Here is a 21,928-nt window from a genome sequence, read left to right on the forward strand (position 1 = left end):
AAGAAGTTCTAACCCTCGAAGATCACAATACATTTTCCCAGCATCGAGTTAATAAGAAAGTAGGTGGTGTGATGTTAATGTCAAACAAATCTTTTAATTGCTGTGTTATTCCTCGTTTCTCCATGGTAGTGGACTACTATGAAATACTTTCTTATAGCTGTGGCTCAAATGTGTTTTCAGTGGTTTATCGTCCTCCCGGTGGAAATGTGTCTTCTTTTCTTTTGTTTCTTGACGATTTTTTGTCCTGGATAACTGACAATGGGCTGAACCTGATATTAGGTGGCGACATCAATATAGATTCTTTAACTTTATCTTATGAACAGCGTGAATTAAATATGGTTTTGGATTGTAACGGTTTTCGAAACGTCATCTTGGAGCCAACAAGAATGCATACAGGCTCATCTATCGATGTTTTTATCACCAATGTTCAGTGTACATTCACACAATCTGGTGTAATCTGTGCTCAACTGAGTGATCACTTACCAATTTTTCTCTTTGGTGATCGTGTGAACAAGCGTCAACGAAAGAAGCAAATAGTTCAAACATACCAAACGATAAACCCAGATACCTTAGAACTATTCAGAGCCAAACTTAAGGAAGTGTCCTGGAATTGCGTGCACGAAATTAATGATCCAGATCTAGCGTACGATAGTTTCATAAAGATAATTACAAGCATATATGAAGAGTTTTTTTTTTTTTCGAAATGAGCCAGATCCACCAAAACAGAAACTTAGAACAAGGCCATAATTTCTTGTCTGAAAGGAATGCGCTGCTATTCAACCTAGTACCTCACAAGTTTTATGGGGCAGATAGAGCAGTCGAACAGCATTAATCGCCAAAAATTTACGTGCATAGTTTGGCCTATACAACAATGTAAACATTGGATTTGGCTCATATCGAAGCGAAGCGTTAGATTCGACCCAGCTTTCTTCTCGAAACTTTATTATTACTGCAGTATCTTTCAGGTTACATTCAAAACAATATGGAAAAATGCTTGTGCTTTGACTTCAGCAGAAAAAAAATTACAAGTATGCGTCACCCGCTTTACACTCTATGGGGGTTATTCTTGTAGTAACGCTAAAAGGGCTAGAAGCAGTTGTCGCTCTCTAGCACCAGCGTGCCAGCCCTAGCAGTCAGAGCTGTGACCCCCAACCCGCGGTGCGGTGAGTCGCAACCACGGCGGGTTCGGGCCAGAGGGGACAAACACGAGTATGCTACTCGGAGGAGCGTTTATTGCTCCCGAGCAATACAATGCAGCAGCAACAATACAACCGCCGTAACGATGGAGAGGGTTCCGCTCGCGTACGGGGGTGAAAAACACAAAGGAAAGAACGCACGCAAAAATGTGGGGGAAGAGGGTTCCGCTCACCTCGCGTGGTTCCTCGCTCACGGCCCGCGGCGGTCAAGTCACACACGGTGGCCGGGCGATAAGGGCAGCGGTGTCCGTCGCGGCGGTGAGCGAAAGGAAGCGGGGGTGGCGAGAGTGCCCTCCCTCGCAAAACCTCCCGAACGGCGCGCGCATAGCATCGCGTGATAATTACGCGCGGCCGTTACAATGGGGCAGGGGATTCATGTGTATCCCCACAACTCATACATGGATAGCAGGCCTGTCTTTCTGGCACCATAAGCAGCCTCCTTCGCAATCTGCCATGGGCTCCTTTTCTTGACAGCGACGAAAGGCAGCCTCAAAATACGCAAGTTTTTCGTTTTCTTTCCATGACACACCAAAGTGAGTCGCCAGAAGGTTGGTCACGTCTCTCACCTTCAGTTCGTTGAGGTGGTGTGCATACAGCTCGCACTGTTTCGGTGTTTGTACAAGGGTATTTCCCCTCTTTAGGACCGATACAAAATTAGACACCGAAACCCTGTAGTGGGGTTCGGCTCTAATTTGAGGGCTTCGGCCTGTCACATTTCTCTGAATATAAAAAACCTTCGTTTCAGTAATCTTGAAAGGCAGGTTGGACGTTGATCTCATTACTTCCGTACAGTACGCCTTCCAGGGAACGTTCACCGACCTCTTCATACCCGTCGCAATCCATGCGGAACTAAATCCGTCAAAGCAAAAGTCTTTAAGAGACAAAGGAGCTCGCGAAACAGACCACGCAGTCCGCGCTATCACGCACGAGCACCGCCGGTACAGTGTACCGCCGGCACGAGCCTACAAGGAGGCTGCCATGTTGGCTGAATCACGTGGTCTCCGGGTCAGTCTCCTATTGGTTGAAAGGATTTGGCTCATTTCGATCCACCCAGTCGAAGGATTTGGCTCGTTTTCGATTTGAAACGTGAACTGCGGGCTAGCTCAGTTGGTGCGATTTGACCCATTTTGTTCTGATCTGTTTTTTAAAGGAAAGTTGACTGGCTTAGCTTGCCACTACAGTTGGGGTTGCGTTACTTTCGGTTTGTGGATTTGGCTCATTTCGAAAAAAAAAACTCCTCATATTTAGAGTGCTTTCCTGAAAGAACTTGCAAAAAGCCAAGGAAAGCTCGTAAACCGTGGATCAACAGAGACTGCCTCGAAATGATAACAAAGAAAAACAAACTCTACAGCCGTTTCCTTTCTTCAAGAGCTCCCGATGACCTTAAAGCTTTTAAAAATTTCAGAAACCAGGTAACATCATTTCTTCGCCAAGCAAAGAAAGACTACATTAATAAGCTGTTCAACTCCAATACAGTAAGACGAAGCGATCTTGTTTGGAAGGAAATTAACAATATCTTAAACCCCCAAAGAGACCCCCAAACTTGTACATCGATCACAATAGGCGACTGCGCGTTATCCGGAAGGCAGCTGGCCAATCGCTTCAACGATCATTTTGTTTCACTTGTCAGGAGTGCTCATGATCAACGCTCTGCAGAATATCTAAAATTTCGTACCCGTGAAACTGCGTTTCTGTCGCCGACAGATAAGCATGAAATTCAAAGTCACTTCGCAACCCTTCGTAATAGCAGGTCTCGTAATATAGATGGCTTCCAGGTGCAACCCTTTAAATATGTCATTGATATTATCAGTCAAGTATTAGAGTACATATTTAATATCTGCCTACAAAACGGAGTATTTCCAAAGCGGATGCAAATGGCTAGGGTTTCTGTTATCTATAAAAGCGGTGACAGAAACGACCTCTCTAACTATCGTCCAATATCGATACTTCCCGTCTTCTCAAAATGTCTAGAAAAGGTGATGTTTAAACGCATTGCTAGCATTAGTAAAAAACACAACCTAATAACTACATGTCAGCATGGTTTCAGAGAAGGCAGGTCGACAGAGAGCGCCCTTCTTGTGCAGAAAGAATTAATACTGGAATCATTTGAAAAGAGGGAGCTTGTTCTGGGCATTTTCGTTGATTTTTCAAAAGCGTTCGACCGGATCAACTATGAGACTTTAATAGCCAAGCTAGACATATACGGTTTTCGGGGCGTCTTTCTTCAGTTAATCCGATCTTACTTAACCTTCCGTTGTCAGCAGGTCAAGATTGACAATCAGCTTTCCGGTATACAGCCTCTACGAGCTGGTTTTCCTCAAGGCAGCATATTGGGTCCACTGCTATTTAATCTTTACATAAATGATACTAGTCTAGATAACAAATGCACATTTATAATGTATGCTGATGAAACCAGCCTATTTTTTAAATCAACTAATGTATATGATTTCTTTGGGCAGGCGAATCAGTGTTTGCTTTCCCTCCATGAATCGACAGCCATTAACTCCTTGGAAATTAATACCAAAAAAACCAAAGCAATGCTTTTCCGTCACAGAAATAGGATCATTGATTTCCTGGGATATTCGCTGTGGCTAGGTTCGGTAAAAATTGAGCTTGCTCGGAATTTAAAAGCCTTGTAGTGTATTTCAATGAACATTTATCATGGAATAAACATATAGATACTACGATTAACAAAATAGCTAAGATAGTGGGTATTCTTTCCAGGCTTCGGTATTGTTTACCGCAATGTGTACAAAAAAATTATCTTTCAGTCCCTATTTTCTTCTGTTATAGGTTACTGCTTTTTGGTTTGGGGGACCACCGCCTTTTCGAATGTTAGCAAGCTGCGTGGATTACAGAAACGAGCCCTTAGAATCATCGTCAACGTTTCTCGAGACGCACCAGCAGAAGCGATTTTTCGTAAATTGAATATATTTCCTGTCCCGCAGCAATACAAACAAACCTTATTAAGGCGCTACAGGACTACAGCCATAAACACAGCTATCTTCTTCAAGGAACTCTACAGGCTTGAACGCAAGTCTCACAATTACAGCACTCGTACAAAAAATCATTTCGTCATTCCACAAACCCGAACAAATTACGGACGGCAGAGCATTAGTTACACCTTGCCTCTTCTTCTAAACACAGTTCAATAGTTACAGTGTGCAGATAACGCTATTATTACTTTTATTACCTCACTGAAAGTGTGCATTTCTGTATATATGTTTTCCACACTGCGTGTATGTTTTTTCTTCTTTGCCGCAATCGTATGTCACCTTTTCTACAGTCTTTAGTTAAACATTATGGGAAAGTGACATTTCGCCCTGTTGTTTCTGTTAAAAATATATTTCATTGCATAGTCAACTCTTACGCCGAAGTTACCAAGTTTTTGTACGGGGCGCAGCCCCTCGTCAAGCCTATAATGGGCTTTTTGGCTGCGCCCCTAGCATCCTTGTGATGTTGAAATAAATATGACTTGACTTGAATGCTATGATAACCTCGGGAACGTTTTGTGGCCTGCATGGGAGCCAGTGTATGGCGGTTGTGTAACTTTAAGTCATACTCGAAATATCAAGCCACCTTGGCGAGCAAACCTCCCGTTCTGTACTGGGTGTGCCATGAAGGACGAAATGTTGGCGCCGTCTCCTGCACTACGGCTCAGTGACGGCCACGTCCTCCTCTTGCTGCCGGAGCGGCAACTCTCTGACAGATAACTTTTATGTCCGCGACCTGTCTTGCCATTGCAAGCAGTGCCTAATCATATTTCTCCACTGCTTTTTCAATATTGGACACCTTTTTCAGAAGGCTGTCCGTTATGTCCAGTCGTTCACGAATGGCAGTTAGAATAGCTCGGATGTCAAGGTCCTGCCCCTCCTAAACCGCAGAGTAGCAGTTTCCCCATGCTTCAATAAAAGCCTCCGTGTTTCCCTTCGCTTCCGATATCGCAGAGCACTTCCCAAGATGAAATACTTTTTTACAGTCCGAGCACATCATAGTTGTACTTTTAGGTACCGCTTTCAAGCACGCGCGATATGTATATTGGTTAGGCACGGCACAGCAAAGGCAACCGATAAGAAACGGTGATAGCAAGCGCAACACTCAATGCTTTCGTCAAAGGCGGCGGCAGAATTGTAGCACGAGGTAGATGCAGAAAGAAAGAAAGGATGCACCAACTTGCACCGAGTCGCAAAATCAGAACCCGCTCCACCACCCCCGCCGCCGAAGTGGTCGAAATGTATTGACCAGCACGCAGAAAAAGCTCCGGTACAGTCCTTGCGGTGTCGCCAGCCGCTGGCTGAATTGCGGAGGTCGAGGCGTCCGAAGACTGCAGCCCGTTTGCACGGCTTCGATCCGTTGCGCAGCCCTTGCCGTGAGTCGGGGCCGGAAACTGGAACGAGTCGCAAAATCAACCCGCGCCGCATATCTCGACCTCCGTTGCCGAAGTCACATTTATGTTCGCTCACAGTCCCCTTGCTTAATGACAACACAGAGCGGGGAGAGAGATTTGCTGCCGCGGCCGACTGCGCTCGTGGCTCTCCTGGCATAGCTTGGCTCGCACAGATGTGGTGATGAGCCGCCCGGGGATCTGTCGGGCTCTTTTGGCAATTTTCACAGTTTCGATGCTGGAAGAAAGTGGTCACTCATAGCGCATAGCCCGAACCAATGTTAGGCACGTGTGCTCCCGCACTGGATGCTGAGACGACGAGTGCATGTTCAGCGTCAGCTAAGATGCTTAGACACCTTTGTGAACGGTGTCCGTAGGTGTGCGCAGGGTTCCTCGTGAGGAGGAGCCAAGCTCCAGCACAGCGATGTCCCTACTGTGAAAATGGAGAGCAAAGATGAGGAGGGATTGTACACATCTATTTCAATGTGATGAATTTGCACAGTGTTACTGAGCAGTAGTTTTTACTTTCACGTGTAACATCGCCAGAAGATTAGATGGTAGATGGAGGGTAAGTTCCTGACACTCACAAAGTGAACAAGGGACGCGAAGCCACAGGGTGCTTGCCAACGTTTAAGCAAGAGGACTTCCCCAGGCGAAGACAAGCCCTGTTGTCGAAACATTGGCACACACCCTGAAGCTCTCTTCCTGCGCTGCTCAGACATCAATGCAAGAACTCCCTTCGAAGGATTCTCTCTAAAGCACAGAAAACATGACACGTATGTATTTTGTTAACTGCAAAACGAGCCTCAAAAGATTGGGTCAAAGTGACGCGGCAAGTGAACAGTTCTTGGAACGCAACATCATGAGTCTTCGACCTCCCGTATCATCAAAAAACCTGCATGATCAAACACTACACTATAAACAAAGACAGAGCACATCCGACAGAGTAAAGATATGGGGCAGACTTGACGCCCTCTATGACATCTAAGGCCTGATTCTCACAGCCGGTCTCCTCTCCGGCGCGGCGGCGACGGAGCCGGGAACCGCGGCCGCAACGGAACGGATTTGTGTTCTAATCGAAAGAGGCGCCGGACACCGGCAAACCAGTTTGGGCGGCCGCTCGCTGCTCCCACGCGACTGTGCCTTTTTTTTTCTTCCGCGCGAAAAAAAAAACGCTGCTCGGCGCTGTCCGAAGGACCACGGCCGCTTGATGCAAAACGCAAAGCGAGCCGTGGTAGGACATGCCGAAGTAGCGGTGAAAGTCGTCTGTCGTCTGCTTGCGCTTCGGTTCACTGGGCTCTTATCGGAGAAAAAAAAACGATGCGATCTCGCAAGCGGTGGAAAAAGTTTGAAGTTAGTTTATTAAATCTACGCAACTCCCCTGTTTTCGCAGCGAAACACCACACGTACAACACCAAAACAAATATATATGAGTATAGCAAGCTACTTTTAAAGCCGCTGCAGAAATGAATGCTGCAGTCACAGTATTCAGGCCAATATGCACGAAATTGAACATATGTAGGGTGGTAATGAACTTTGTTATCAGTGGCTTGAGAGATTGGTCTTTATACAACCATTCAAGAATTAAGCCAGCAAAACAATTTAAACGGCTAATAAAAACAATGGGGCCTCAAGAGCTAGCAACGGGTGAACGGAATTTTGTTTTTCTGCTCTTTTCGTTATCTCCGCAGTTACCTCTCTCGCCCCTTTGTTCACCTGGATGGCTAACCTTTGCATCAGCCATCTCCTTCACTTCGCTTTAAACCTGGCAGCAGTCTTTTCGTCCCCCACTTCGTTACCCTCCCGAAAAAAACAAACAAATCATTTATCGTATATCCCACGCCTAGTGCAACGACAATGCTCATTCGGAGACCTGGAATAAAACTGTCATCCGCTCTCTGTTCCTCGACAGCGGGCGCTTTTCGGGGCGCAAGACGCGTGCATCTCCCGACGGAGAGTACAAAAATGAGCAGGCTTTTTGTATTTTCTTCCTGCCCGCGCACCCGCGCATCGCTGCCGCCGACGATGCTCGCCAGCGCCATCTCTTGGTCGCAGCAAGCAAGCCGCGGGTGACGTGAGGCGAGCTCGCGCTATGACTGGTACGTTTTCCGTGGGGCGGGGCTCCGTCGCCGCCGCTCGACGGAAACGTAGAGCAGGACCCGGCGGCACCGGCCGCCCGATTTGGGGGGGAAAACGGTCCAAAAGCAGCTCCCTCCGTCGGCTACCGGCGTGACGGAGGCGACGGAGCAAGGGAAAAACCGGCTGTGAGAATGTGGCCTAAGGGGAGGGTGCACCCACCCCAATACCCCCTGTGCGCACGCCTGTGACGATAGATCAGTAATGTTTGCCTTGACAATCGTCTTGGACGGCGTCCAAGTGCAAATGTTTGGTCTGCATTTCATTTATTGTTTTACCTTTTTATCCTCGCTTTTTTATTTCATCCATCATCATCGTCATCGTCAGTCTGAGTATACCCACTACAAGACAAAGGTCTCTCCCATTTCTCTCCAATTAACCCTGTCCTTTGCCAGCTGCGGCCACCGTATCACCGCAAACTTCTTAACCTCATCCCCCCACGTAACTTTCTGCCGGCCCCTGCTACGTTTGCCTTCTCTTGGAATCCACTCCGTTACCGTTAAGGACCACCGGGTATCTTGCCTTCGCATTACATGCCCTGCCCAAGCCCATTTCTTCATCTTAATTTCATCTATAATGTAATTAAGCTGCGTTTATTCCCTTGCCCACTCCGCCCACTTCTGGTCTCTTAACGTTGAACCGAACATTTTTCTTTCCATAGCTTGCTGCGTTGTCGTTAACCTAAGCTGAACCATCTTTGTTAGCCTCAACGTTTCTGCCCGATAGGTGAGTACCGGTAGATACAGCTGTTGTATGCTTTTCGCTTGAATGATATTGGTAAACTGACATTCTTGATATGAGAGAACGTTCCATATGCGCTCTACCCCGTTCTTATTCTTCTAATTATTTCTCTGTCATGATCCGGACCAGCGGTCACTACCTGCCCTAAGAAGACATATTATCTTACCACTTCCAACACCTCGCTACCACTTGGAAACTGCTGTTTCTTTGCTAGAGGTTGAACGATAGTTTGGTTTTATGCATGTTAATTTTAGCCCCACCATTCTGCTCTGCTTGTCTAACCCATTGATCATGCTTTGCAGCTCATTTCCTGAGTGTCTTAGCAAGGTAATGTCATCAGCGAATCGCAGATCACTTAGGTATTCTCCATTAACTGTTATCTTCAACTGTTCCTAATCCAGACATTGGAATACCTCCTTTAAAGAGACGGTGAATAGCATTGACGAGATTGTGTCTACCTGCCTTACACCATTCCTTATTGCTATTTTATTAGTGACTTTATGCAGGACTATGGTAGCTGAGCAGTCGTTATACATATCTTCCGGTATTTTCACATAAGACGATTCTACACCCTGATTCCGCAATGGCTGCATGACTGCTCAGGTTACCACTGAGTCAAGGGCTTTCATGTAATCAATGAAGGCTATATATAGGAGTTGTTTGTATTCTTCGCATTTCTCTACCACCTGATTTATAGTGTGAATGTGGTCTATTGTCGAGTATCCCGTACGAAAGCCTGCCTGATCATTTGGTTGACTGAAGTCTAAGGTCCTCTGATTTAGCGCTGGCCTGAGACCCTTCGGTGTTTTTCTCTCTAGACAGCAATGACACTCCGTGCAGCATTCCCCTAACTTCCTGTCGCCAAAAAAAAAAAAAAAACTCAAGGAGGCCTGCCTGTCAAGGGGCCACTACTTGCTTACATCGCCAGCACACATACAGAGCAGCACCACCGAGCAGAGTACTTCAGTTCAGGAGCTCTCAGTCGAAATGACACGATAGCCTGAGAAGCCCGTGCGCCCGCATTGTCACGATTCCCTCAGCCGCTTTATTTTTCCTCGGCGTTCATAACCACCTGCTAGGCAACCGTAGTTAATCAGCGAAGTATTCCTCCATATTTTCACTATGAGCTGCCACAAAAAAGTCGTCAACAATATACTGCTCGAGTTCGGGCTTGCTTCGTTTATGCATGCAGTCACTGAATTTCGCTTCATGACTCGTTGTAAATTGTAAATTACGAGGTTTAACGTCCCGAAGTGATATATGGGCATTGCCGTAGTAGAAGGCTCCGGATTAATCTGGACGACTAGGGGGGGCTCTTCAACGTGCGCACAGCACACGGACCTTTTTGTATTTCGTCGACATACGGCCGCCGCGGCCTTCAGCGAATAACCCGCAACGTTTGGATGAGCAGCCGAACGCCAAAGTCACACAGCCATCGCGACGAGTTTCATGACCACGTCGTGATAATGAATAGTGCACATTCCATTCCGCAATTATCAGCATAACTGAAGCCTTCTTAACACGACTGTCACTGATAGCAATCATAGCAAGTTGATCTGAAACACTCACAAGGCCATCGCAGAGTTGTTGGCGAGAATAATGTCTTCCCAGTGTGCAATGCAGAGCAGACGTCTGGAAAAAATTCGTGTCTTTCCTATGTTTCAAAAAAAGCTCGTCGCTTTGGAGCTATGTCACGTTGCGCGCACAAACAATAACACGAATTTATAAGGGTTCTAATTTATTTTCAGCTTTCAGAAATAAAACAACTCATATAGAAGGCTAACTATGCACGCTAACACATGCGAACGCACTGTTTTAATAAATCCAGTGCACACTTTGGTATCTAAAATACTGGCTAATACTGCTTTCTTATTTGCTCATGAAAGAAGCGACAGACTAGCCGTCGCTTCAGTCAGGCCCATTAGCAGCTGAGCTGTAGTACAGAGCACTTGCTGCTGGGCTAGTTGGTTTTAGTTCATAATTGAATAGTTTTGAGACGCAAAAAAACAGACGAGACACATAGGAAGGTAACAGGGCGAAGCGCCAACTTCCAACTGATTTTATTGCATGCCTGAAACGTACTTACAAAGCTTGTCGTCACATGCGCAGGAGGGTCAGCTAAAGCTCAAGAACGACATGATAAAGCGCACTCCAAGAATTTCTTTTCACAGTTATACAATACAATTGATGGGTCGCTTACGCACAAGTTGTCTTTCTTTTTGATAAAAAACACTTCTATCAACTCCCTAGCATTGTTATCATTGTTTTTGCCCAGAATGTGCACATCAGTGAAGCCTGGCTCACAATTGCGGGACGGGCACTTAATAATGGGCTTAGTTAGATGTGTGCCTTCTTTTTTCTGCTCTACGTTTCTCTCATGCTCCCTCGTTGGGTCATTCAGGCACCTGCCAGTCTGATCTATGTAGGAGTGCCCGCAAGACAGGGAGATTTTGTAGACAACCCCTTCGGCACTTTTCACGAACGGGCTCCTGTGCTTTGTTCCGCAGCCTAGTTCCTTGGTGTTCTCTTTATCGGTACGGGAGCAAAGACCGCCTAGCTTTCTCGTTGCAGAGAAGGCGAGCCGTACACCATGGCGGTTGGCAACTTTTTTCAAATTATGGGCGACACGATGCACGTATGGCACCACCACTGGTCTTACCTCTTCTCGAGGGAGCTCTGGCCTAGCTCTACCAGTACCATTCTTTGTCTTGTTTAGGAGACATTCGTTTTATGCATGCAGTAAAATCAGTTGGAAGTTGGCGCTCCGTCCTGTTACCTTCCTATGTGTCTCGTCTGTTTTTTGCGCCTAAAAACTATTTAATTATGTAGCTGTAGTAAGGCTGAATCTTTCCTCACACAAAAGAAATGAAAGATGACCTACACTTGGGGAACGTGAAGTTCACATTTCAGCGTAGCGCTGGTAGCACAATATATCGCGGGAAAACTGCAAGCAGCAGCGTGAAGCGCCAGCCAGCGCGAAACATACAGCACGGAGAAACTTTGGAAGGACGGAGCGTTCGCTTCGCGCGCGTAGCAAGAAACTGCTGGCGACTGCGACGCCAAATGGCTAAATGAAGTACTAAACTCCTAAAACTCAAAACAAACACTAAAACAACATAAAAAAAATCAACAAACCGCATCCCATACTTTTATGTCAAACTAAGCACTTATGTTATGTTATGTCAAACTAAACAAATCTTGCAGTTTTGTTTTCGCTTGAAATGGTTAAAATAAGGTTGTCATCGGCTGTAGCCTGTATCGCCACCCGGAGGAATGATACCAAGCGTTGCGCTGCGGCGTGCATGTGGAGTGTAGGACGCAAGGGAGAGTGATTGAAGGCGGTCATGCTGCGCCCGTTCAGCCGAGTGCTGCCGCAGAGGCGTTCGTAACATGAAGCAGGCTACATCAACTACCGTCGGCTTTCAAGACCCGCATGTAACTTAAGTCCAGCCTTACGAGTGGTGGGTCCGCTGTGCTCGATGTGGACCGTGATAACGTGATTCCGGACAGCCTACAAAAACGCACTTTGAGGATCTGAGTACAAAAGGCTGGTCTTTGCACCGGTGCGCCTGTTCTTCAAAAAGTCAAGTGCAAACATCGGATTAACGCGAAACCAACGCGAAACGCAGAAACAGGCGCCAAAGAGTTGCGCTCTAAAACTTTATTCCACCACGATTTTTTTCTCTTATACTACTGCATCGTAGTATGGGGGAGCAAGGCAAGGGTAACCTTGAAGAAAAAAACGTCTTGCTGGGGAAGTTGGTAACTGTTCTTGAAAGAATGTCGTACGCCAAAAAAGGACGAAACAGGAAGGAAAAAACACAGAATCTTTGGTTGTAGGCCCAAAAAAAAGATGCAAGGCTTTGGAGCATGTAACCAAAGATAATGTTGAAAAACTGTGTGTTCTGCAAAACAAAAATATTTGATTTATAGGACACAAATCGCGATATGAACACGCACTGCCGCTGTTCTGAAGACATAAAATCTTGCCTCTTACTAGCGTACTTCTGCAGAGCTTAGCAAATTTTCTGTATTTAAATATAAAACCACGCGGCACAAGCTTGGTTACCAGCTTGAGACGACCAGATTGTGGATATGCGCTGAGGGAGCATACGTGGATGAAAGCGCTAGAAAAACGTACGTGGAGCTGTCAGCAGATTAGCAGCCACCATTAGTACTAAACATCTTTCCAGAAATAGATTCCATCTCAATGGGATCTGAACCACGCTATTCTGTTAAAAGGCGATGAAAGGAGCTCTGCTGCAAAAAGCTGCGCATAAACTTCTAATCTGCCCGCACAACTATGTTTTGACAGCGCTATTCATTTTGTTACTGAGTCATACCTTGATCAGCTGCACTTTTGGTTGTTGGCCATTTCTTGCAGCCAATCTTTTTTGCCAGCTAAGGTAAAGTTTGCGCAAACACGGGACGATCCACAATGAAGAGACACAAAGACACACACAGGCGCCTGTGTGTGTCTCTTCGTTGTGGTTCGCCCAGTGTTTGCGCAACCTTTATCTTAACATGACGGAAGCCAACAGCCACAGAAACCAAGGGGCAGAGGGGATTTTTTAATTTTTATTTATTTATTTTGTGCTGTTGTTCGATTGAGAATATTACTGAATATGTTATCGCTTAACGCTAATTGATTAGAAAAGCAGAAGAAGAAACAACCACATGCCGCCGGTGGGATCCGAACCCACGGCCTCCGAATTACGCGTCCGGTGCTCTACCGCTGAGCTACGGCGACGGCTGTCAAATCTTCTCCTTTCGGGGGTATTTATGTTTACAAATGACCTAACCTTGAAAGTGTTCATCAGCGCCACCCACGTTCTTAAGCGGCGGACGTAGCACGTCCTGAGTTACCGCTTAGCAGTAACATGTAACATCTTAACCTGTACCAACTAAGCCCAACCGAAGTTTTATTGAAGTTTCTGTTTTGCTCGTATTGCTTCTGTGTTTGTTTTGTTCTTTCTTCTTTTTTCCCGAGATTGGGCCCTTGTTTCCGGATCTCTAATGGCGCTGTTCTTTGCTGCGCTGCATGCGCGAAGGTCACGGGGCCACGTCAGGCGCCTTTTGCCTCGGGAACCTCACCAGATGTAATCCCAAAAATTCCAACTTTTTTACTGCATCTACTGCAATTGTGCTGTAATAAAACCTTCAAACCAGTCATTGACGTCACGGCCGTTTATCCGCCCAGTCATTGCAGTAGGTACAGTCTTTGTCAAAAGTAACCAGGCTGCATGGTTCGCTTCTAGATCGTACAGTGGAGCCCTTACAGCTTCCCTGAAGCTGGAATGGTCTTTAAAGGTAAGGACTGGGGGTCTTCTTACCTTTCAACCCCTTTTGATCTTTAAGAAAGCCACAAGGACTCTACTATACAAGCTAGAAGCAAACCATACAGCCTGGTTACTTTTGACAAAGAGGGTACATAACAAAGTGAAATTTGAAATCTGAAGATGTGAAAAGCACAAACAAACGCGCTCCAATAAAGAGTGAACATAACTGGGTAAAAGAAAGGCTTCAGAATACACACACATAGAGCACAATGCAGGAGACAAAGTTCAATTTTAGCAGCAGTATATTAAGAATCACTAAGCATGGAGTAAGCACTTCAGTTTGGTAACAAATGCGTCGTAATTTTTTTCTGAAAAATTTTCTGCGGGCAGTTTATTCCAATGGTAAATGGCAAGGAACAATGGCGAATCGCGCATAAGTTTGGTGTGAGCGATCTTGGGTTGCACTTTAAAGCAGTGGCATAATCAGGGGAAAGTACGATGTGCTGGTTTGATATGAGATTCTGTGAAGGGCGAAGAACTGTGATATAGCAAGTGAAAGTGACGTATCGGGGTGACAAGTCTTCGCTTTCCAAATGCGCTTAAATTTAGAGATGATTTAATCTCATTACGCCTGTGACTGAACGCCATGCCGCATGTATTGGACGTGCTTGCCGTGGAGGGCTTGTGTCGTGACAGCGTGAGCCTTTCTCGCTCGCAGGAACGAGACTGCTGCCGACACACCAGTCGTCCTGACACCGGAAAAGGACTACCTGGGCACGCCGTACCCGTTCGGCCTCGACCCTGTGAGCTACCGTTTGCTGTCCGGGTCCAGGTGGATGCTTAGCCGTCTGTGCAAACAGCTGCAGGCCATCGTCCACATGCTGAGAACGATCGCTTACTGTACTGGCGCTATTCACGTATCGCCATCGGTTATCATAACAACCTGACACTGTGCTAATTTCCCCAAAAAACGTTTTTACCAGCTGGGAATGGTGGCTTAATTACTATAACAACCAAGAGTAAATTTCACGAAAGAAAGAAAATAACTGATGGGACATGCTGCGAATACTCGCTCATATGCCAGCTTAGCCCTCAGAAATTTACGCCATAAAATGCTGTCGCTTAGAATGAATGAGTTTACTATGTGCCATTCCCGTGAGACATAAGCCCCGGAGCTGACAGACGTCCCCTTTCCCGGCACATAAGAGTCTTGGTGGAACGACGTGATTGTTTAAATGTTATGAAGTAACACAGCGTGAAAGACACAGGACAGGAGAGGGGATACACGAGCGCTAACTAGCAACTATAAGCCTTTATTACGCGAGCGCATAAATGCAGGTGAAGATGGCATGTGCAAAAGCAGGAAAAAATTTAAAAGAGAAACATCACCAACAACAAACGCACCAAGGCGTGTCACTCACGATTCAGATACGCCATATCGCGAAGGAACAAGGAGCCTGAACGTTTGCTGACACGCGCGATAGCAGAGGCTTCAGGGGGTGTCCGTGGATCGGAGGAGGACGCACCGATCAGAAAGTGGCCTTTGCAGCTTGCAGCCTTAGGGACATGCTCATTGAGGAGATCGCTGATCCGTCTGCCCAACGTGTCAGGCGCCGCACGAAAACGGCACTTTGTGAGCACGTCTGGCTTCGGTGTTTCTCTGTCGAAAAGAGCGCCTTTAGTGCCGCTAATCTGGGAGTGCAGCCTTCAGTTGCAGCAGAAATCGCTTAAAAATGAAAGTCAAGTGCTCCTACGGTCTCTCTGATGGCGCCCTTTCTTGCAGGTCTGGATCATGGCTCAGAACAAAATTCCCTTCACCAATTCCTACAAGATGAAAATGGCGGTGATACTCGGAGTGATGCAGATGCTGTTCGGAGTGTTGCTAAACACTTGGAACCACATGTAAGCGCACTTGAAAAATCATTTCCAGCTAGCGAGGTAAATGGCCTCTACTAACATGGAAAATTGGGCGTGTTGGTACATGTCTTGAACAAATAAAAACAGCGCATGGAGACGAGGACTAAACGAGACAACAAGGACGGCGCTGAACTTCCAACTTTTATTTCCAACGAAATAAAAGTTTGTGGTGTCGTGCGTGCGTGAAAGAACCCAGCACATCCAAACACAGTATTTAGACCGTTCAGTGAATGTCTGCTTTTTAACTTGTCTGCAGAAATAGCGGCGACATTTCAGGGCGTAACTTTACGAGCACTGCGAAAGAAGCCACGAGAGCCAATCGTGAGAGGAAACAGACCAGAGCAGGGCATTTGAGAAACTTGTTATGACCCCTAGCGAGGAAAGCTTGAAACATGCAAGCACCGAGGTATTTTATGCTTCTTTCAGAATATTCAGCACTTAAAGCAACCGCAGCGGCTAATGTAGTTAAGTTACTGTTCTAACCTTTCACGCACTACTCGCGTGCGCTCCCAGACGCCCTTACAGCGTGTAAGGTTAGCGATCTCGGTCGCAGAGGAGATGCCCTAGACTAGGAGTGGCAAGCTCAGCCAGACACCAGCTACCAAGTGACAAGGTTTTTGGTTCCTTGGTGCCCAGCTTTCGCCGGTCGCAAGCCGGAGAATGGGTCGGAACCAAAGGTTCACAAACAAACAGTTTATAAAGCAAAGAGACGATACACAGGACTTCACAATCTCTCGTACGAGCACGTACATACAAAGTGATTTATAATACAATGAAACTCGTGCAAAGTAACACTCGAGAAAGATCACAAGCCAACAAAAGATCTTGCATATGTAGTGCACCATTACACGAAGGACTCTATTCGAAATCCAGCGCCGCTGGGTGCCAGCGTCCCAGCGCCATACCTGATTATGGGCCCAGTATGGCGCTGTGAGCAGGGACGCAGCATTGTTATCCATGTTCCATGACAACAGCGCAATGAACGGAACAAGAAGATACACACAGGCAGGGACACAACACTGCGCTGACTCACTACTAAAATCTTTATTAGCTGGCAGCCCGAATAAATACCTAACTGGTGGCCAAAAATGGAAAGTAATGGAGAAGACGCGCAGCAGAAATAGAAAATTAAACAAATTCAGAAAATAAAATAAAGCACACGCGTGTCAGCATTCACATTCGAGGTAGCGTTTTTCTTTTCCTGGCAGCAATAGAGATGGTGCGCTTATCCATTCTTCCGGGAGCCTTGCTATCATGTGTGCTTCTATGATTTCTCTTGTCAGCGAATCGCTATTCCTACCTGTCACAACGCACTCGTTGTACAATGGCTCGCGGGCATCTTTGTCATCTTCGACATCAGCATCATCACTTTTCTAGTTTCTGCAGTGTTTCGCTACGTGGCCTACGATAGAGTTAGTTAGAGTCAGTTAACATGTGCATGAAAGAACGCTAACATTATCTTAATTCATAAGAAAGCAGACATCATGGACTTGAACTACAGACCGATCAGCTTATTGTCCGTTGCCTACAAGGTATTTACTAAGGTAATCGCTAATAGGGTCAAGACAACCTTGGACTTTAGTCAACCAAATGATCAGGCAGGCTTTCTTAAAGGATACTCGACAATAGACCACATTCACACTATCAATCAGGTAATAGAGAAATGCTCAGAATATAACCAACCCCTATATATAGCCTTCATTGATTACGAGAAAGCATTTGACTTAGTGGAAACCTCAGCTGTCATGCAGGCATTTCGGAATTAGGGTGTGGAAGAGTGTTATGTGAAAATATTGGAAGATATTTATAACGATTGCACAGCTATTATAGTTCTCCATAAAGTCAGCAATAAAACTCCAATACGGAAAGGTGTCAGGCAGGGAGACACGATCTCGCCAATGCTCTTCACTGCCTGCTTACAGGAGGTATTCCGGGGAGTGGAATGGGAACAGTTGGGGATAAGAGTTAATGGAGAATACCTGAGTAATTTGCGATTCGCTGATGACATTGCCTTGCTAAGCCACTCAGGACAAGAATTGCAAAGCATGATCAATCAGCTAGGCAGGCAGAGCAGAACGGTGGGGCTAAGAATTAACATGCAGAAAACCAAAGTAATGTTCAACAGCCTAGCAAGGGAACAGCAGTTCGCAATTGGTAGCGAGGTGCTGGAAGTAGTAAGAGAATATGTCTACTTAGGGCAGGTAGTGACCGCAGATCCGGATCATGAGAGGGAAATAACTAGAAGAATAAGAATGGGGTGGAGCGCATATGGCAGGTTCTCTCAGATCATGAATGGTAGCTTACCAATATCCCTGAAGAGAAAAGTATACAACAGGTGTATCTTACCGGTACTCACCTATGGGGCAGAAACGTGGAGGCTAACAAAGAGGGTTCAGCTTAAGTTAAGGACAACGCAGCGAGCTATGGAAAGAAAAATGATAGGTGTAACGTTAAGAGATCGGAAGCGGGCGGAGTGGGTGAGAGAACAAACGCGCGTTAATGATATCCTAGTTGAAATCAAGAGGAAGAAGTGGGCTTGGGCAGGGCATGTAATGCGAAGGCCAGATAAGCGCTGGTCCTTAAGGGTAACGGAGTGGATGATGATGATGATGATGATGATGTACTTGTGCATTCAATCTGATGATCGCCAACTGCCCCAGGTTTCCTTTTTTAAACTCCTCGACTGGCCGAATAAATATTGCAATGAGAAGCGAACAGTCAGGAAATCCCAGCAACCTCCTTCAGGAAACGACACAAAGCTCCCCCTCGGCCGCGACCTGTGGAAGCAAAGGGATGAGGCAGACGACAACTCAGGCGCCTTGGAAGCAGCGCTAGCAGAAATGGGTGGCTTGCAAGAGCGCCAAAGGTCGCGAATAGTCTGTGCAGCACTTGTAACTTCTTCCTCGTACAGTGGATCGCTTGCCGTGCAGAAACGAGCTTTGCAAACCGAGAAGATATTGCAGGCTTGTGCTCACCAAATGTTTAGGGGAATTACTCCCTTATTACAGACTTGTGCTCGAACAAAAACCGAGCGCTCCCGACCCACCCACGCCTGCGTTTCCCGCCTCACAGAGAGAATTTGTGACTGCCAGAAAGAACCATTATTCCGGACTTGATGGAGAGGAACCCCAAGGTAGGGATTCAGAGTCCCAGGGACTAATGCCACCAAAACGATTAGGTTTCCTACCCCAGAAACAATGGAAGGATATATTTTCAAAGTTTTACGCCACACCGACAACCGGCAGTTGAGCATCGTGGGCTCAAGTCATGACGCAAGTTGCGGTCGGCGCTAAACAAATAGCCCTGAAACACTGTAACTAGAGAAATATAGAGCAGCAACAAAAATACGACGACGACGCGAGACAAGCGCTAACTTTCAAAACAGCATTTATTGCGGAAAGCACCATGTATACCGTTCTGCTTCAGCGGAAGGCAAAAAAAAAACAACACAAAACCCGTAAAAGTTGCTGACAAACCGCCAAGCCGCGTGCTAAGCGAACAAATAAGCCCTTTCCTCGATAATACCCACGACGGCCGAGCTGTCTCCGAAGCTTCCCTCGTCAGATCGTTGCGGTGTGGATACGAGGGACGGCAAGGTGGTTCCGCGTGAAGGAACGCTGAAGCTGCTTGCTGGCTCTCGGGATTCACCACTGATGTTCTGAATCTCTGCGCGCACAGTAGTTTGCATGGAAATATTTTGAAGCGACAATTTTCAGAGCGCTGGCTGTTTGGCTCTGCTCTTGTAAAGTGTCCGTAATTTTCTCTACGCACACAACTTCGGCGCGAAATTCCCTGGCATACTGCGCGACGTACCTTCACAACCGGCCTACGAGAAGCGGACATACTTTACTTCAAACTAAGCCTCGTATAGACCAGGAAGCGTTGGGCTCAGCAGTTGATACCTTGGACAAGAAAGAGTGCAACAGTGAAGAAACAGGCAGGGAAGAGCACACGCAGGCGCTATGTGCTTTTTTTTCTCAGTACACAGTGGTTAATCGTTCGGCAGACTATTTTTTGTTTCATCCCATTTGCACCGCTGATTCAACTTGGCCGGGCTGGAAAGAGAGCTTCGTATACGCCTCGTTTGTGGCCTGCTACGAAGCAAGCTGCGGATATTTTAGCGGCAACCACTCTAATTCACTGTTCACGAGCACATGTTCCAAGTCGGCGATGATAGCTTCGATTTTTCCTTTCATTTTGCTGTTGCGCTTTATTCGCCATTGCCGGATCTAAGGGTTAGCGCTGTGTCGACTGCGCTAGCTTAAACGAACGATCGACTCACAAATCTGCACACTCGAAATAGCAACAAATTGCATCCATTTTCCATTCAGTTGCAAATTGAGTGCCCAGAAAGCAGCGCTTTGTGCATATTTTTCATTTTCCCGATATCTCTGCCCTCAGTTTCCTAACTGCCGGCTTTTCCAAAACAGTGCTGCCTTCCCGCGTGAAGCGCGTGTTCCGGTGACAAATCGGAGTGGCAAAGCAGACTCCACCCCAGCCCCAGTGAAATTCGCCAGCAGCCAGTGTTCCCAGCCGAAGGCAGCGCGAAAAACATGCTGCTTTCGCGTTGGGAGAAGAACGCTGTTCATTTGCGATAGGGGGAGAAGGAAACGGAAGTGAACAAATTCGACCGTCCGACGAGGATCCCGACGGAGCCGTTCCGCACGCTGGCGCACGCTCCCTCGCTGCACCTGTGGAGTCGCGCCTCTCCGAAGACTCGACGGGGGCAGCGCTCAACGCCCATTATGTAGAGGGTGTTTCATCGACGACTTTGCACAATTTTGAAATATAGCTTTTTTTTATTCGAAGACCGCTTATTTTTGGCATGGCGTTGACAGGAATGATGTACGACAGAATAAAGCTAAGACGTGCTAACTAGTACGATGGTTAACTAATATTGAATAGTTAACTTTCTAACTATCCCTGTTGGGTTTCTAGTTATTGAGAATCGGCAAGCCCACAGTAAGTAATATTCCGACCAGATTTTAGAATTTCGAAAACGCGGTTACCCTCGGCGCTGTGGCCCAACAAATTTATGCTACCTCACGCCAAGATACATGCACTTGCGAGAAGCGTGCAGGCAAAGCAACCTCTCCAGTGAACGCCACTCGGCGAAATATCCAAAATTTTTGGGCCACAGGGCAGAGGGTAGTCTCGTGTGCGTAATTCTACAAACTGGCATGGATATTGCTTACGTTGGGCTACATGCCTTTTAATAATTTAGGAGCCTAACTTGCAGTATCTATACAGTTCACTGTACAGTATTATTTAACCAGCCTGCTATTTAGCGCGCGTCTTAGCTTGTATCTGATGTGCTCCGCCGCTCACAATGTTATGCCGAAAAAAAGCGCTCCTTTAGCTTAAAAAGCCTACCTTCGAGAAGTGGAGCTCCCTGTAGAGGCGCGTCTGTTCGTTTCTTCGCGCCCACGCACAGCCGCACCCTCGCCAAGACAGATTCCCGCCGGAGGCCGGGCTCTGTGGCGAGCGAGGGCAGCAACGCACACGGTGTTCGAGCATTGTCTACGGCGTCCAGCTTGCTTCCGTGCCGCACCGGATTTCCCAGTATGCGCAGAATTTCGTGGCGCTGATGGCAGACACGCTGCTTGCGCCGCAAACGGAGCGTCCACCAGCTGGCGAGAAATTAGTTACGCATGTCGCCACCGTCGGTCGTCTTCAAAGCATGACGACTGCGTCGCGTGAAGAAAGTTCTTTTTTTCTTTGCCGCGCGGATTTCTGAGTTTCCGGGCTACACTGTCATACCCATTCAAACGGTGATCACGAAGACCACCTAGGTTTAGGTCCCAGAGACCCACTGGTAAGAATCCAATTGCCGCGGCAACAATGCGTCGCAATTCTGCTGCTGAACGAAAATTTGGCACGGCCCTAAGCTGGATTGTCGCTACCAACAAGATATGTGCGAACATTGCCGCTCTCCTGTGCAGATACTTCAAGGACGAGACGCCGTTCGGGCCCCCCAGATCTGCGGTAGAAGGGTGAGTGGGGCTTTGCCTTGCCGTTATTAACCCGTGGTGCAGGAATGTGAAGGCTCGGTCTTGTTCTATGCCGTAGCCCATAACGCTATGAGCATAGGCTGTGGGCACAGAAACAACAGTGCGACTAACAAAACAGAAATAGGAGGCAGTCGATAAAAGCATTAGACATTACGCGACAAGTCGAGTGCAGCCCAGCCGTTCATTTTAAATAGCAAAAAAAAAAAACGATATGACCATGTGTGACCAATACGACCGATATTACCGATAATATCCAATCACTTA

At 46.8% G+C, this 21,928-nt stretch overlaps 1 protein-coding gene across 6 annotated transcripts in view; it reads left to right on the top strand.

The window, feature by feature from the left end:
• Window positions 1-21,928, top strand: part of LOC149327683 (V-type proton ATPase 116 kDa subunit a 1-like) — a 633,463-nt gene that overhangs the window by 473,253 nt on the left and 138,282 nt on the right. For all 6 annotated transcript variants that reach the window (XM_089562560.1, XM_089562563.1, XM_089562561.1 and 3 more), the window contains 3 exons: window positions 14,455-14,539; window positions 15,520-15,638; window positions 21,596-21,646. In XM_089562560.1, the coding sequence (XP_089418686.1) occupies window positions 14,455-14,539; window positions 15,520-15,638; window positions 21,596-21,646 (255 nt within the window). The remainder of the gene's footprint in view (window positions 1-14,454; window positions 14,540-15,519; window positions 15,639-21,595; window positions 21,647-21,928) is intronic.

Source organism: Amblyomma mixtum, chromosome 10, assembly GCF_055824585.1.
Source record: "Amblyomma mixtum isolate Tamu chromosome 10, ASM5582458v1, whole genome shotgun sequence".
NCBI classification, from domain to species: Eukaryota; Metazoa; Arthropoda; class Arachnida; order Ixodida; family Ixodidae; genus Amblyomma; species Amblyomma mixtum.